Below are 18,084 nucleotides of genomic sequence, written 5' to 3'. Positions count from 1 at the left end.
TGCACTTGAGAAGGGCATGTATTCTGCTTTTCCTTGCTGATATGTTGTATAGATGTCTGTAATGTCTAGTTTGTTTAAAGTCTTCTTTTTCCTTGTTGATCTGCAACATAGCTGTTCATTTTTTTTTTAATTTTTATTTTTTTATTTTTTATAAGCATATATTTTTATCCCCAGGGGTACAGGTTTGTGGATCGCCAGGTTTACACACTTCACAGCACTCACCAAAGCACATACCCTCCCCAGTGTCCATAATCCCATCCCCCTTCTCCCAACCCCCCTTCCCCCAGCAACCCTCAGTTTGTTTTGTGAGATTAAGAGTCACTTATGGTTTGTCTTCCTCCCAATCCCATCTTGTTTCATTTTGTTCATTTGGTTTTGAATAATGGTGTTTTGAGCAAGGACTTGGAATTAAAATTCTGTTTTGAATTCAAATTCAAGTTACGGACTATTACATGGTTACTAAAATTTTTATTGTGTGAGTATTTCCCAGCAAATACATGGTTCCTCTGTAGCTGCTCATCATAGCTCATCTTTGGTTATATACGTAATTAGAGCATAGTAGAGACTTTTTTTTACAGTAGAGAAATTTTAAAAAGAGAACCAGAAGATTTAGGTATGGTGCTTTCTTACTGATCTCTCCAGAAGTGCTTTTTTTTTTTTTTTTTTTTTTTAAAGCTTTATTTATTTATTTGAGAGAAAGAGAGTGAGCACAGGGGAGAGGGAGAGACAGTCTTAAGCAGACTCTGCGCTGAGTGTGGAACCTGTCTCGGCTCAGTGTCACAAACCTGACATCATGACCTGAACCAAAACCAAGAGTCAGATGTTAAGCTGACTCTCCAGAAGTGAAGCTCCTGCTATAATCAATATGCTGAATTTTCAACTTTAATGATTTTTCCCCCTGTGTTTGGAAAGCTGCTTTAAAACAAGTTTTAAGTATTATGAAAATGAATATCATGCTTTTTTTCCCCCCTTGGTAGAACGAAAAGGGTCTTGGTCAGAGAGGAGGAATTCTAGTATTGTTGGCAGACGATCACTCGAAAGGACAACAAGTGGAGATGACGCTTGTAACCTGACCAGCTTTCGACCTGCTACTCTCACAGTGACAAATTTTTTTAAGCAGGTATTATTCTGTCATGTAGGAATTCTAGGGAGCTATTTGTTTGTGAAATTTTTTTATTTTCAGAAAAATTGTAATTGTACATGTACATGCAGTGTTTGTGATTTTGAGAAATTTAAAAAAACTTTTAAGAATAAGAAGTATTAGAATAAAATAATCTTATGCCTGTTGTATAATTATATTTATTTAACTGTTATAGTAATAATGCATCAAAATCTGTCCTCCATATTTATATCATATTTCTCAATTGTAATATTTTAACTTTTAAACATTTATGGTATATGAATTTTTTCAGTCAGTGATTGTGTGGTTGTATCTCTCTTCCCTATCCAGGTTTTTTTGGGTTGAATTTACCACATCAATGCTGTACGGAATAGGACTTTCAGGCCTTTGTAGTGCATTTTTGTGCTAAAATATCATCAACATCATTTTTATAGGTGCATTTATAGGTCCAAAAGTTCTTGATCAAGTATTTTATTCTTTTCAAATATGTTCTCTGTACTTCAAATCATGAATCAAATCAGGAGTTTTCAAGTGCTGGTCATGATTCATTAACAGTAATGGAAATGTAATAGATAATACTCAGGTTAAAAAAAAAACACAGTAGAATAGAAAAATAATAGTGCATTGCACATAGCGAGGTTAAATGTTCCTTCAGTGAGATTTTTTTCTCCCTAATTTTTGCATGAGTACATGCACGTGTGCATGTCCATACTAGGTTTTGTTTTTTTTTTTTTTAAAGATTTTATTTATTTGATAGAGAGAGAGAAATCACAAGTAGGCAGAGAGGCAGGCAGTGAGAGAGCGGGGAGAAAGCAGGTTCCCTGCGGAGCAGAGAGCCCGACGTGGGGCTCGATCCCAGAACCCTGGGATCATGACCTGAGCCGAAGGCAGAGGCTTTAACCCACTGAGCCACCCAGGCGCCCCCATACTAGGTTTTGATACAAAATGAATTGGTACCATGTATATGTTTTGGAACAGAAGAAGGGGAAGTGCTAAATATTGTCCAAGAATTCCTTCTTTTGAGGTTTTATTCTAAATAAGAGGAGGAAATCCTGGCCTACTGACATCTTATAACTTGAAAGAGTAAAGTAGCTGAGAATTATCTAAAGTGGTAAGGGTCATTTTATTATGGGCAATAGAACAAGCAAGAGTCTAGAAAAGGCCACAGTGTTATTTGGATGAAGTGATAGGCCAAATAAAGCTACAGGAACTGGGCAGTAGATTTATGTGATAGAGTGACTCAGCCTTGTAGCTATGACATTTTTCTCTCTTTCTACTTCTTCAAGCACTATATCACTTCTGTACTATTTCCCAGTTCTTTTTTCATTTCTTCAGCCTACTTTATTATTGAACTGGTATTGTAACCTTAAATCAACAAGTCATCCATCCACCCACCTACCTACTGATCCAACAAATAGTTTCTGAGTGTTCAGCATGTACTGAGTATCAGTACACCCACCTACCTATTTATCCAGCAAATATTTTTTGAGCATTCACCACGTACTGGATACTATGTTGGAGACTGGTAGCTGGAAGCTAGCACAAAGTGATTGTGAAAACTTCGAATGAATGATGACTGGAAACATCAATAATAGAAAACATTTATTTGTTTATTTTAATGAAAAGCATTTATACTTTGTATAGTGTATTTTTAAAAAATTATTAGCATGTATAATTTTTAAAAGTATTTTTAAATAGCTAGGGTACTATGCACCAGCCAAATGCAAACTAAGTAAAAAGCAGAGATTATAACTTTAATATAGTAGAATTCAAGGTACAAGTTTCTCCTAAATGAGATACAGAAGGTAGTTCTTTTTTTAAGTTGATGAGAGATTACTAACCATGATTGCGATGTAATAATCAGCAGTGCTTATGTACAGATTTGAAATTGTCAAGTCAAATTTATTAAAAGTACTTGGAGATATAAAAACAAAATTAAACCCACCCATTAGTTTTAAGAAATTTATTTGTTGACAGGTATATAAGTTGGCATATACAGTGGTGAATACACAGTGTGGAAGTGGGGGGTGTCAGCTAGGCTCATTCACATTCAGAGACTGACTTCGATTATTTGATCTACACTGACTTCTCTTGGGAAGACTAACATGACTCAGGTGTCTTCCATGTCTCTCTTCTATTCTCATCCTCTAGCAGGCTGGCTTGGTCATGTTCTCATCCAAGTGGCAGGAGTTCAACAGAAGGGCCAAACTCAGTTGTGCAAATGTTTATCAGGTCTCTGCATCACATTTGCTTATTCGCCAAGACAAGTCACAGGGCCAAGCCGGGGGGTGGGAATTATGTCTCACCCAACAAAAGGCATACAGGGAGTAGAGAGTGGAGGCCAATAATAGAATCAATTTAACAGGTTAAGTAGACAGAAATAATTAAGTAGAGATAATCTGAATGTACTGTCAGTTAAGACCATTTAAAGATCTGACAGAAGGAGAGTGTATATTGTTTTAGCAGCTGATGGAACATTTACAATAATTAGACCACAAGAAAAAATCTTCATAAAATGAAATTCTCTAATCATGACCTGATAAAACTCAAAACTGTTTATCAAAGTATTAACAAAAATCTTGGATCACTTGGAAGTTAAAAATCACATTTCTAAGTAGTGGGATAAAAGAGATCAATTCTTTACTCCGTTTAGAATGTAATAGTGAACGAATGGGATATGGCTCAAGATGAGCTCACAGTAGTAATGTTAAATATGTTCATTAACATACAAAATAAGAAATATATGAACAGTGCTTAAAAACAGTAAGATATCAAGTGCAGGAGGTTTGTATTAATAAAATCCAAAGATTGACTCTTTTTTTTTTTAAAAAGATTTTATTTATTTATTTGACAGAGTAGACAAGTAGGCAGAGAGGTAGGCAGAGAGAGAGGGGGAAGCAGGCTCCCCGCTGAGCAGAGAGCCCGATGTGGGGCTCGATCCCAGGACCCTGATATCATGACCTGAGCCAAACGCAGAGGCTTTAACCCACTGAGCCACCCAGATGCCCCCAGAGATTGATTCTTGAATAAAAGAGCAAAATTCTTTTGTAAGAAAAAATATTGAATTGAAAATTTTGTATTAATTAGGTGTGCTTTGGTTTTTTTGTTTGTTTCTTGTCTTTTTTCCCATTGATTGAGATTGTGTCACAGTTTTCTTTCTGGTCTTAGTAGCAGGATAATTATTCTTTTCCTTTAGAGTAGTTTCTTAAACGTATAAACAAACAAAAGCAGAATCAGACATGTAAATACAGAGAGCAAACTGATGGTTGCCAGAGGAGTGAAAGGTTGGGGGATGGGCAAAATGGGTGAAGGGGAGTGGGAGATACAGGCTTCCAGTTACAGAGTGAATGGAGTCATGGGACTAAAAGGCACAATGTAACGAGTGCGATCAATGATATTTTAATGGTGTTATGTAGTAGTAAATGATAGCTACACTTGTGAGTGTAGCATAGCATATAAATGCCTTGAATCACTGTGTGGTACATCTGAAACTCACGTAACATTAGTGTTAACTATACTCAAATGAAAAAATTTTTTAAAAAGTACTTGAAATCAGAAAAAAAGTGTAGTTTTTATTGCTTCTTATTCTTTTCTTTTTCAAATTTAGATAATGCTGTATATTCTGCATTTGAGAAATTTGGTGATATAAAATTGAAAAGACAAAAACTCAAATATAAAAAATTTTAAAGACTGTCATATGTATGTTTCTTTTATGTCTATTATTTTTTTTTCCTTTTCCTCTACCTCTAATTTGTATTGATTTTCTGCATTTTAGAGTGTTCTATAATACCTTCTAACATAAATAATGGGCTATTAGTAAATATCTAAAATTAAAATATAGAAAATAGTATCATAACTCAATAAAATTTGAAAGCATAAAAAGAAGAAAACAAATTAGCAGGGTAATTGTTTTTAATCATAATTATATTAATTTAATCTTACTTTTCTTTCTGGCTAACCTGACAGAGGAGGGTAGGAATATTAATAGGCAATATATATTTATTTTCAATCTACTATGTTTGTTTTATTGAATACTTTTTCCTCAGGAAGGAGACCGCCTAAGTGATGAAGATTTGTACAAATTTCTTGCTGATATGAGAAGGCCATCTTCTGTTTTACGGCGATTAAGACCTATTACAGGTATTTTAAATTTTTGATTAGACATTATTACAACCCTTATCATCACTAATATGTCATATTGTTGGTAATTATGTACTTCTTTTTTTACTTCTCTGACCCATATGTTTTTCTTAGCCCAATGCCTGTCAGTCTTCTTTATCTCATTATTCTCTTCTTTTGGTCTTAATAGTTTATATGCAAGATTCAGTACTTTTGATAATTTGAGTACTGCAATGAGAATGATGAATAATATCATGGCTTAAAATTACTTTTTAGGGGAAAGAGAATGTATGTAGAATGTAAATATTCAGAAACAAATTCATATTATAATCAGAACAAACCATTCCAGAGTAAAACTGTTTTGTTTGTTTTTCCAGAGTAAAAAAGTTTAAATTAAATCACTTAACTTTCAGAATGTTGGCTGAGTCTATGCTAGATCCCTCTTTCTGTTTTTTTTCTTTTGCTTCTTTTTTCTCATTCATTCATTCTATAGGCATTTATTATTTTACATGTACTTATTTCTGTATCAGTAATTTGTAAGTTTGAGACTTGGTAAAATGAAATAATTTAGAGGTCTGAGATGATTGTAATTTCTAGACTTCTTGCAAAAATAGGGTCTAAATCCTCCCAGGAACATTTTTACATGAAGTTTTTCTTACATTTACATTGTTCTTACAATATGTTTTTATATGCAGCTCAGCTGAAGATAGACATTTCTCCTGCACCTGAAAATCCCCATTATTGCCTAACTCCAGAGCTGCTTCAAGTGAAGCTTTACCCAGACAGTAGGGTTAGACCTACCAGAGAAATTTTGGAGTTTCCTGCCAGGGATGTCTATGTTCCAAACACTACTTACAGGTAATACATTTTAATTTTGGAGATTTCTGAAATTAGATATTTTATAGTCTATCGTTAAAGTAGAACCAGCATGAAACTCTCCAAAAATCCTTTGTAGCTTTGTTATGTAATCCATTTCTTAGTCTGTGGTTTTATTAAGAGTCGTCATGTATTAAACTTACACCGTGTGCCAGGTCTAATGTTTATTACCTTACATACATTCTTTTACTTAATTCTCATGGCTTGAGGTAGGTATTACCTTCATTTTAAAAGTGAGTAAAGGGATGGTGAGGTCAAGTATACTTCCCCGTGGTGGAGCTAACCCTGGAACTGTGGGCTGTGAGATTAAAACATTTGAACTCCCACTTACTGTATTTCCTCAGATGTTATTAGCAGAGTTTAGCGTTCAAAATTATGTGGCTGCACTGTGGCCCAACAACTAATCAACAGTATTTACTGATCCACTACTCTGAATACTTGACGCGAGGCTGTTGTATAGGCTTTCTAGGCTGACCACTCCATAATTCTAAGGGTTCATTTATTTATACTCCTTATGAATGAAGCCCCTTTGTTTGTGAATGCCTAGCCCGTGACTTGACATTGGGATAGCCAGCGGGGCAGCTCAGACGTAAGACTCCAGCCCAGCACATTTCACCACCAAGTTACCCGGTTTCTGAGGCCAAAATTTTGGAATCAAAGTGATTTCTCTCCTTTTCCTACTCCACATTTACTCCTCACACAAGTTTTATAGGCTATGCTTTCAAAATGTATCCCAAATCCCATAGTTCTTACTTTGTCCAAAGATTTTGTTTATATATTTGAGAGAGATCATGTGCGCTGCTTGCATGTGCATGCCAGTGGGGTAGAGGCAAAGGGAGAGGACAAGAAGCAGACTCCTCACTGAGCACAGAGCCCCACATGGGGCTCCATGCAGGGCTCGATGCAGTGCTCAACTAGGCAGAGCTCAATCCCAGGCCCCTGAGATCATGACCTGAGCTGAAATCAGATGCTTAACCAGCTGAGGTTAGGCACCCCAGGCACTGCTTACCTTCTCGACTTTTTTTTTTTTTCCCAAGATTTTATTTATTTCACAGAGACACCATGAGAAAGGGAACATGAGCAGGGGGAGAGGGAGAGGGAGAAGCAGGCTTCTTGCTGAACAGGGAGCCCAGTGCAGGGCTTGATCCCAGGACTCTGGGATCATGACCTGAGCTGAAGGCAGACACTTAATTACTGAGCCACCCAGGCACCCCCCTTTCTCCACTTATAAAACTCTCGGCAAGTCACTATCCAGATTAGCACTGTCAAATAGAAAGATAATGGGAACTACATTTGGGATTTAAAATTTGATAGTTCCCGCATTAAAAAAATAAAAAGAAACAAGTGAAATTAATTTTAAATTATTTAACCTAATACATCTAAAATATTATCATTTCAACGTGTACTTAATGTGGAAAACTGTTGAGATATTTTACTCTTTTTCTTTACTATAAAACGTCTTCAAAATCAGGTGTGTGTTTTACTTTTAAAGCCCATCTCATTGTCAGATGAGCCACATTTCAAATGCTCAGTTGCTGCATGGGGCTAGATGTTAGCCTATGGGACAGCTTCTGATCTCACATTTTTCTGTACCTTTCTGATTTGGCTATCTTCCTTTAACCCCTCCAAAATCAATTCTCAGCATTATCACTAGAGAGATTATTTAAATGTTCTCAATCAGATCATTCATTCCTCCATCTAAAACCTCTGGTGACTTCCATCATAAGCAGAAAATAAATGCTTTTTTAAAATAACAGTCTATAAGACTCTATATGCTCTGGCCCCTGCCTGTATCTAACTTCATATCCTACTCCGCTCATTTCACTTTAGCCTCAGTGGCCTTTTTACTCATCCTTGAACAAACAGAATTTCATTCTCCCTAAGGCTTTTCCATTTGTTCTTCTCTTTGCCTGACATGTTTTCCCCTAGATCTTCATGTGGTTTGGTTCATCATTCAGCCATATGTCTGCTTAAAGGTCATTGCCTCGTGAGGCTTCCTCTCATTACCCTCATTAAAAAGATCCACTTCTCTCCAGTTCTTCATCATCATTACTTAGTATCACATTATATAGTTCATCATTGTCTAGCATCACATTATGTAGTTATATCATGGGGTTTTTTGGGTCTTTTTTATTAGAATGTAATGACTGTAAAGGGCAGGGACATGTTTGTTTCCGTTATCACTCTATTTCCAGCATCTAGAAGAGGATGCTGCACACAACAAACATTTCTTCATTGAGTTCAGAAATATCAATGGTATGAGAGTGGGATTTAGAGTCATAGAATTAGGAGTGTGATTTCTGACTCCACTCTGCACTGTTTGGTGATTTAGGATAAGTTACTTCATATATTGCCCACTCAGTTTTCTTATTAATAAAATGTGAGGTCATAATTATACCTGCCTCCTCTTGTGAGGGTACAGAGTACAAAGCACTGCATGTAATTGGCAGTTAGTATAAGTAAAGTTCTAGAAGTTAGGCTAAGGAAAATATATATTGCTTTTGAAAGAAATAAGATATTATGAAATTATTCTTCTATAAATTATATATTTAAGTACTTACAAGCACATGGAATAAAGAAGTGATTATATAATCCAAAATTTGTATGAAACCATTTTGAGGTTATCAGCTATACATCTTATCTAGTACAGGAATCTCATCCAGAGCAACCCTAACTTGTGTTTATCTGTCTTACCTCCGCTGGGATTGTTTCAGAGATAAAGAAAATAGAAACAGGGGACTTCAAGTGGTCTTTTCTTTCATTTTCCTACTTATTTTTGTTATTTACATACTTCTATTTTTAAAAAGAATTGTACGAATATACTTAAAGTTCATGTAAGTACTGTAGGCTTAAAATTAAAAATGGAAGTTCTTCCTCTTACTCCTACCAGCCTTTCCCTACCTTGATGTCTAATTTTCATTGTCAATCACTGGTACCTCTTTTGCTCCTTCTTTTGGTTTCCTGAATAACATATTCACGCTACTATTTCTTGATTCTTGTTTAATTTTAGACATCTATTTACTGTTATAGAAGACAAAGATTTCACTCTTATATCTTCCTTCCTAAAAATACATGTCCTTGCATAAATCCAGAAAAAAATACATATACTTGTCATCTCTTCCATACGTAGTTATAATTCCAGTTTTTCATTAAATCAGTGTTGATTTTTTTTTTACATGTTGGTGATTCTTATGTAACTGTTTTTGCAGTGGAGCCCTGTAGATTACTATGATTTTATTCCTGCTGTTTTTGATTTCTATAGCTTTTTATTTTCCTGAAATAGTTAACATTATTTAGTTTCCCTACTTTTCTATGTGTTAATTCTCTAAAGCTTTTAAAATTCTCTAAAGCCTCTTGCAGTACAATAAAATACAGCAGATAATCATTTCCTGACTCGTGGCTTTCTCAGTTCCCCTTGAAACTAGATTGTCAGTGTGGCCGAGGGAGTTTCCGAGGCTTGCCAGGCCTACTGTACAGTTGTCATCTTGGAGCCTGTTTACCGTGATCCTGGAAGTTCTCTTTGAGTTTCTTTTGCCATGAAGTCCCTACTTCCTGTATAGTTTTCTTTTTTGTTTTACTCATTTTACGGACAACCTTCAGTATCTTCTTGACATAGGGTGTATGGGAGTAAATTTTCTGAGACTTTTGCATCTAAAAATGTGTTTATTTTACCTTTACTCCAGAATTACTGATTTTGCTGGATACAATATTCTAAGTTGTAAATTATTTTCTGTCAGGATTTTGAAAACATGACACAACTGTCTTCTGGCTTTAACTGATATTTTTGAGTGGTCTAATACTTTTTTTTTTTAGAAGATTTTATTTATTAGAGAGAAAGAGGGTGTGAGCATGAGCGGGGAGGCAGAGGGGCAGAGAGGGAGAAGCAGACTGAGCAGGGAGCCCAATGCGGGGAGGTGGTGGGGAGGGAGGCTCAATCCCTGGACCCTGAGATTATGACCTGACCTGAAGGCAGATGCTTAACCTTAATGGACTGAGCCATCCAGGCACCTCAGGTGGCCCAATGTACTTCTCATTGCTAATCCTTTGTTGGTATCATTTGCTTTAAAGGCTTTTTTGAGTTGTTTTTTTGTTTGTTTTGTTTTGTATTTTTTTTTTAATCCCTGGTGTCCTGAACTTGCCTGTGATATGCTGATATGATAACATTAATTTAGTGCTCTATAGCATTTAATTTAAATTGTTTTCATTTAAATTAATTTATTCAGTCTCAGAAAACTCTTATAAATTATGTAATTCTGGAAGAATTACTATTTTTTATTTATTATAAATAAATAAGAGATAAGAAACTTATCTGGACTTGAACCCAGGTCTTATTTTATTTCTGTGTTCTTCATCCTTTGGGATGATAGTACATACAGTGTTTATAGTTATTGACAATATGAATAAAATTGAAGTTTCTTATATTGCTAGATAATTGAATGCTACATTTTTATTAAAGCAGGCAGAACACCTTTATTTACCTTATTATTTGCCTCAAAATATACCTCATTATGTATCCTTGTCTAATAACTTTTTTAATGCCTTATAACTGAGCTAAGTATATGAGGGGCCGAAATAGAAGATCTAGACATGTTTCAGGAGTTGAATGGGAGTTGGGTAGAGAGCTTATCTAAAGTGAGAGGATACCTTACTGAATGAGGTAGCCTATTGTTTTCTCTCAAGTATGTATCCAATTTTAATCCAGTTTTTTCTGTGGGGAAGAAGGAAGAGTTAACACACCAAAAGATTTAAATGAATTTTATAAATTATAAGTTAGTATGTTTTTGCTGGGTATGAGCTTACAGAAAGTGAATAAACATATTAGCTGTTTATGGTAACTTGTTTATTTGTGTTTGATTTTGGTTTTTATGATTGAATGTTTTACCATTCGAAGTGTTTAGCATCAGTAAGGATAATTGATTGTCTGAAAATCATAATTATTTTCTATTTTAGCAGTAAACTTTTCAGGTGTAAGAATGAATTCATAGCTAATTAGCTTGAGAATGATCTGGAGAAATCTATTAATGTATCTCAGTACCTTTAGCTTGGACTGTATCTAAGTACTGTGTTAATTAAAGAGTCGATACTTACCCCAAGCATTATTAGTGAAAATAACATTATAGGCAAAAAATGATTCATTAAATATGTAAAGAAGAACTGTTCTCTCATGACTGAGCCGTTATTCCCAGAGAATAGCAGAACCAGCTAAACTCATCAGTAAGATCAGGTTTATTCCTATTAAACGTTTATTGAAAACAAACACTGCTTTAGGTTCTAATGTTTTTTATCAAAATAAGTTGGTTTCAGGCTAGAATTTTATGTAATCTGTTTTTATCTTATTTACTGCCTTTAAGGACCTCATGTAAAATGTTTAACTCATTAACAAACATTGATAAATTATAAAGTAGGATGTCAAGTTTCTTAGGATTGCTAAGTTTCTTAAGGTACAGAAAGGATCAGAGTGCTCTGTTAGTAATAGGTGAAAACTGTTGAAGTAAGAAGGCACATTGTTTAAGAAAGAGATTAATAATTTTCTACTGTAAGGGTGTCTTTAAAGATGTAAAGAGAAGTACATGAGACTATAGAAGTAGATTATGGTTTCTATATTCCATCGGTATTTTTTCTGTTGATACTTGTTGGCCAAAAGAGTTTCTTTCATTTTAAAAAAGAATGATTATAAAGTTGATTGTATGCTTTTGAAAAAAAAATCTGAGTTATGAAAAGAAAGAATAGTTTCTATATTATGTGAAATGGTATGACTCCATGCATATTTTCTGAAAAATTGGGAAATGGAACCAGATTTTGCAACCACATTTAATTTTAGAATCATCTAAAACTGGAGATCAACTGATTTTCCTTCTTTTTACATAGGGATAATAAAAATTCCTGTATCTTAGAAATTTGTGAGGATTAAATAGATAATACATATAAAGCTTTTTTTTTTTAAGATTTTATTTATTTATTTGAGAGAGATCACAAGTAGACAGAGAGGCAGGCAAAGAGAGAGGGAGGAAGTAGGCTCCCCGCAGAGCAGAGAGCCTGATGCGGGGCTCAATCCCAGAACCCTGGAATCATGACCTGAGCTGAAGCCAGAGGCTTTAACCCACTGAGCCACCCAGGTGCCCCTACATTAAAGCTTTTTGCAAAGTGCCTGACACATATTAAATGCTCAGTAGAAGCTTTATTAGATTACATTCATCCAAGCCTTACATAACTTGGGAGAGAATAGTTTGAAAGCATAGGGTTTCTGAGTTTTGGGGGTATAATTAGATAAAATTATTTTTAAAGGGGAGGTTATCAAAGTTATCAATAGTTAGTAGTAGCTTGCTTTGTATTATTACTTGAAGCTTCAGTGCCATGTGACCTGAACGTTAAGTCATATAGGTTGCTTATTCTACTTAATACTGTTAAAAATGTTTTAGTCTCATGGATAGCTAGTCTTTTAGGAATTTATAGTTTGTGGGGAATAAAAAACCAAACAGGCCCCTTTACCATATCTAGAAAATCTCACATAAAAATAATTCTAGAATCACAAAAGGAAGATGTATGAAAGCTAGAAATCAGCTAACATACAGATATCATAAAATATTTTGCATAAGTTTCCGTATATACTTGCTGACTGAATTGTTGCTGGATCACAGTAGTATTTTTCTTGCTCAGTTTGAATTCTTTTTAACCTTTTAAGGAATGTTTTGTGGTAAGCCATTATTTCAGGTTATATACACTAGTGTTCATTATACAAATCTATATGTGTACATTGTCCCAGTAAATAATGTTTAAGAAAAAAAGATAAAGTTGACGCTAGGACTCCTTGTAGTTTCAGTACCATCATTGTCTAACTAACTGTGTGTAGCAGCCTGCGTCGAACCAGTATGATTAGCTAACATACCAGAGGGCTCACATTTGTAACTGAAAAAACTATTTTTAAGCATTTTTAATGTGAGTTTTAAGAAAATATTTGCACATCATAGCTATTTTTAGTTTAAAACTTGAGTGTATTTTAGAGAGTCTTATGGAGTAAAAAAAGATTTTAAAAAATACTGTCTGTATAGAGGGAGAATGAATGGATGTGACTGAAACAAACATTCGGCTGAGGTGAGAAAACAGGTTAAAAAGAACTATAGTCTCAAAATCACCGATTTCCTATCACTTAATACTTTGGCCTCCAGTATTTATGGTTATTATTAGACAATGTAGAAAAAGCTGTTTTAAAGGGTATGCATATAAAAAATACATATGTTTAATTTGTAATTTTTTAATATTTTTATTTATTTATTTATTTATTTATTTTTAAAGATTTTATTTATTTATTTGACACAGAGAGATCACAGGTAGGCAGAGAGGCAGGCAGAGAGAGAGAGGGAGGCAGGCTCCCTGCCAAGCGGAGAGCCCGATGCAGGACTCGATCCCAGGACCCTGAGATCATGACCTGAGTTGAAAGCAGAGGCTTAACCCACTGAGCCACCCAGCCGCCCTTATTTATTATTTTTAAAAAGATTTTATTTATTTAACAGAGAGAGTATACACAAGTAGGAGGAGTAGCAGCCAGGCAGAGGGAGAAGCAGGCTCCCCACTGAGCAGGGAAGCCCAACACAGGGCTCCATCGCAGGACCCTGAGATCATGACTTGAGTTAAGGCAGACTCTTAACCTACTAAACCATCCAGGTGCCCCAGTTTTTTAAAAATATAAAAAAAGGTTTTAAGAAAATTGTTGTGATTTCTCAAAGATATTTAGAAAAATCCCTTATTAAGCTATCCCTAAAATTAGAGATTTTGTATTTAAATAAATCCCCCCTACACACATTGATTGTTCACTTATTTTTGTAGAGTGTTAATCTGGGAGAGACCTGGTCTTTTCACACCTATATAGGGGTAAATGAAGACGCACAGATACATGGAAGTTTGCAGCTAATGTCATGCATTTCTTATTGGGCCAAACCAATGAAGATTATTGACATGAAATGCTTGCTTTATCAAGGAAATACTTAGCTATCACAGTACCATAGAAAAAATACTAGTGTAGTTGTTACATAAAGATAACTGGCTAGGGCGCCTCTCCCATGCTCTGTCTCTCAAATAAATAAAATCCTAAACCAAGTAATATCAGTGGGGAAAGTTTTTTTTATTGAGTATCTGAAATCATCCACAAGTTAGGTACTAAATTTGTGTAATGTTGCTCATGTTCCAAATTTATACTTGACTTCCACTGTTGCATTTGAGTTATAAAGATCAAGGTATAATCTAATTGAGCAAATGCTGTGTGTTCAGTTTTTAAGAGCTACATCACATGTCATGTTATTCTTAGTGAGACTGTGAGAGTTGGCCTCTTTTCCAAAGTTGCCTTAGTTATAATCACCTAGTGAACTTTCATCTTTTTCTTCCAATTTTTAGAAAGAGGGTATCTAGCAAATATTGTGTTACTAAGAATATAAGAATGAATGCAGTGGTTCAGACCTGGTAACAGTGTAAGAAACAAAATGAAGGGGCGTCTGGGTGGCTCAGTGGGTTAAGCATCTGCCTTCAGCTCAGGTCATGATCCTGGGGTCCTGGGATCCAGCCCCACATTGGGCTCCCTGCTCAGTGCGGAGTCTGCTTCTTCCTCTCCCTCTGTCTTCTACCCTCCCCACCCCAGCTTGTTCTGCCTCCGTCTCTCTCTCTCTCTCTCAAGTAAATAAATAAATAAATAATAATAATAATAATAAATAAGAAACAAATAAAATAAGAAACAAAAGAAAAGATGCCATTCATTTTGATCTGGACCTTGGTTAGCAGTTGGAACTATGCCCCGTGCATCTCTTATTAATCCTTAGTGAACTTCTAGGTTTGCTAATCTGAATATAGTCTTAAACTTTTTTATAATAGGAAATTACAAACATATGCAATGTAAATAGAACAGTATAATTAACCTCCATTGTCATTCTTTTTTTCCCAAATTTTTATTTAAATTCTAATTAGTTAAACTTTTTTTATTACATAATTTCTATACCCAGCATGGGTCTTGAACTCACAACCATGAAATCAAGAGCTGCCTGTTCCACTGACTGAGCCAGCCAGACACTCCTCTCTTGTTTTATATATTACCAGTTCCCTTTTTTCCTGTAATATTTTAAAACAAAGCCTAGTCATTATATCATTTCACCTGTCAATCCTTTAGTATGTTTTTCTGTTGAGTGGTTTAATAAGCTTATTACATATACTGATTGAATTTTTTCCCTAAACTTCTGTTTCTGGAAACAGATTGGCCAGTCAAAAGTAAATGTATACTGTTTATATATGACCCATGTAATTCATGATTCTTGAACTAGGTCATATTATGGTAGATCTTGCTTTGGAGTTGGGTTCTTTTTTTTTTTTTTTTTTTTTTTTTAAAGATTTTATTTATTTATTTGACAGAGAGAAATCACAAGTAGATGGAGAGGCAGGCAGAGAGAGAGTGAGGGAAGCAGGCTCCCTGCTGAGCAGAGAGCCCGATGCGGGACTCGATCCCAGGACTCCGAGATCATGACCCGAGCCGAAGGCAGCGGCCCAACCCACTGAGCCACCCAGGAGTTGGGTTCTTAAAGTTTTTTTGTCATGGTACCCTTGCAGTTTTTTTGAATCCTGTGATTATCTTTTTTGGAATAATTTTTTTTTAAGATTTTATTTATTTGACAGAGAGAGAGATCACAAGTAGGCAGAGAGGCAAGCAAAGAGAGAGAGAGAGAGAGAGAGAGAGAGAGGAGGAAGCAGGCTCCTTGCCGAGCAGAGATCCCGATGTGGGACTCGATCCCAGGACCCTGAGATCATGACCTGAGCTGAAGGCAGAGGCTTAACCTACTGAGCCACCCAGTTGCCCCTGGAATAATGTTTTTAAATACATAAAATAAAATACATAGGATAACAATGTTATCCTATGTTATGTTGAATTATAATTATCAAGATAGTAAGGTTCTGATGCATGTTTCTTTATTAATGAATTAAAAAATATCCAGCCACGGGTCTAAAAGCTACCATATTTTCTAAGCAGTAATAAGCATGTGAAAAATATTCTGAGATATCTGTAATAGTTGTGATACAAAAATGTGTCTGATTTCTATTAATGGCAAATTCTCCTGTATTGCTAATACTGGTATGGTTAGTTTCCTACATTCAGAATTTAAGGAAGTACAAATTTCAGTAAAAATTAAGGAGTATTTTTCTTCCCATTCAAGTTTATGGTCCCCTGCTTTAAAGAGTGTAAGTTTTTGTATTTGTTTTTAGTTTTCTTGGATGTCTCAAGCTGTTGCTGCATACTCTGCTGTTCAGGTTTTGCCCTAGATATATTACTGGGGCTTTTATTCTGTCTTAATTGATCCTAGTTTTATCTTAATTACAAAAGCTTTTGAGTTGAGAACTCTGTTTCCTGACATTTTAACGTAGCCACCCATGAGTTTTTAGTTAGGGGCTTGTATTTCAGTGTGAGGAGTATTATCTCAGACCCTGATGGAAGGAGTCAAGTTCCAGGAATGGTAGCAGAATATGAGAGAGCAGTTTTGTTCAACTATCCTGAGAATTAGAGTATTTTCAGTTAGGAAAAATTTGTGCATGTTACTTATTTAAAGCAATGTAGAGTGATAACCAAGATCTAATATTTACAAGTGTATACATTTGTTCAGAATTTTATACTTCATAAAGCCATTCAAATACCCTGTCTTACTTGAAGATTACAACAACCCTATGAAGTAAGTTTGGCAAGATTATCATTGTTCCCATATATGGGATGTGGAGATGGAGGCTTAGTTGCTCATTTGAAGATTAAATAGTTACAGCCTTACCTCTTTAAGGTTGTAGCTCATCGCTCTTTTAGATAAACTTAATCATCTTGTTAGATGTATGATCGTTCCCGGGTTAAACAAATAAATTTAGAAAAACAGTTTTTCTGTTTGAGATGGCATCCTTGATTTTATATTTTCTAAAATGTCGTTGAAACTTGATTTTATAAAAGCACACTATGGGAGATTGTTAGTCCTACTTTCATGACCTTGAACTCAACATTTCACACCAGTTGAGTAATTTTGTCCTAGTTGATTTGCCATGAGAACACTCTGGACTTTGATAAGAGGACCAACCTTTTGGTCATTTTGTTTTTAATTTTTAAAACTACTATGTTGGAACATCACTTAGTAGTACATACAGAAATGCAGCACTGTGGTTGTTAGTGATGGGAAAAGTCACAAGGGAATTTGATTATCTTGTAACAGAAGGTGAAAATATGTAAAAGTACATATTTGGAATAGCTTTTATAAAGGAGGCAGATAGTAGGAACTCAGTAAATACTGGTTAGTGCACATATTTTTGATTAATGAACGAGATAATTGATCTCCATAAGTTATGCTGTTAGGAAGAAAAGATATAAGCATGAGAACATACGGATTATAGAATGACAGAGAATGAACAGATTATACAAAAATAGGTAACCCCAAAATGAGAAATATGTATACTTGCTCTCAGTAAAATTCATAGTTTCAGATTGAACTCTTGGTATAGAAATTTGGCAGTAATTTACTCAAATCAAGTAGATAGACTTATCTTTTTGATGCTCTTGGAGTTTTTATTACAGTTTTTAAAATTTTCTGTTATGATTTGCCGTATGTATTTTTCTGTCTTTCCTTCATTTGCTAAGTGCCCATTGAGGGGTATGGGCAGTACTGCTGCATGGTATCAGAAGGGGGAGCCCCATTTACAAGGATATTCCTAGAGGAAGTGAGATCATTTTCAAGTATAAATAGGACGTAGCCAAGTAGGAAGGTGTATAGAGGCATTCTAGACAAATGGAAGAACATTAGGAGAGTATAAGGGGATGTTTAAAAGTAGATAATTTTGTTAAGGGCTAAGGGTTTGTGTTGGGCAAAAAATGGTACAAGGAATTTGGGATCAGATTATACAAACTCTTGAATATCTGTAAGAGATGTGGATGTTGTTATGTAGGCTTCTGCCCTCCACATTGGGGTACA

General features: G+C 35.1%; 1 protein-coding gene across 6 annotated transcripts in view; it reads left to right on the top strand.

Moving 5' to 3' along the window:
- Positions 1-18,084, top strand: part of DOCK7 (dedicator of cytokinesis 7) — a 229,639-nt gene that overhangs the window by 69,466 nt on the left and 142,089 nt on the right. For all 6 annotated transcript variants that reach the window (XM_044238362.1, XM_044238361.1, XM_044238357.1 and 3 more), the window contains exons 12-14: positions 978-1,120; positions 5,167-5,260; positions 5,935-6,097. In XM_044238362.1, coding sequence (XP_044094297.1) covers positions 978-1,120; positions 5,167-5,260; positions 5,935-6,097 — 400 coding nt within the window. The remainder of the gene's footprint in view (positions 1-977; positions 1,121-5,166; positions 5,261-5,934; positions 6,098-18,084) is intronic.

The sequence above is a fragment of the Neovison vison genome, chromosome 2 (genome assembly GCF_020171115.1).
Source record: "Neovison vison isolate M4711 chromosome 2, ASM_NN_V1, whole genome shotgun sequence".
Classification (NCBI taxonomy): Eukaryota; Metazoa; Chordata; class Mammalia; order Carnivora; family Mustelidae; genus Neogale; species Neogale vison.
Note: the sequence above shows the minus strand (reverse complement) of the source record. Positions and strands in the feature narration are given on the sequence as shown.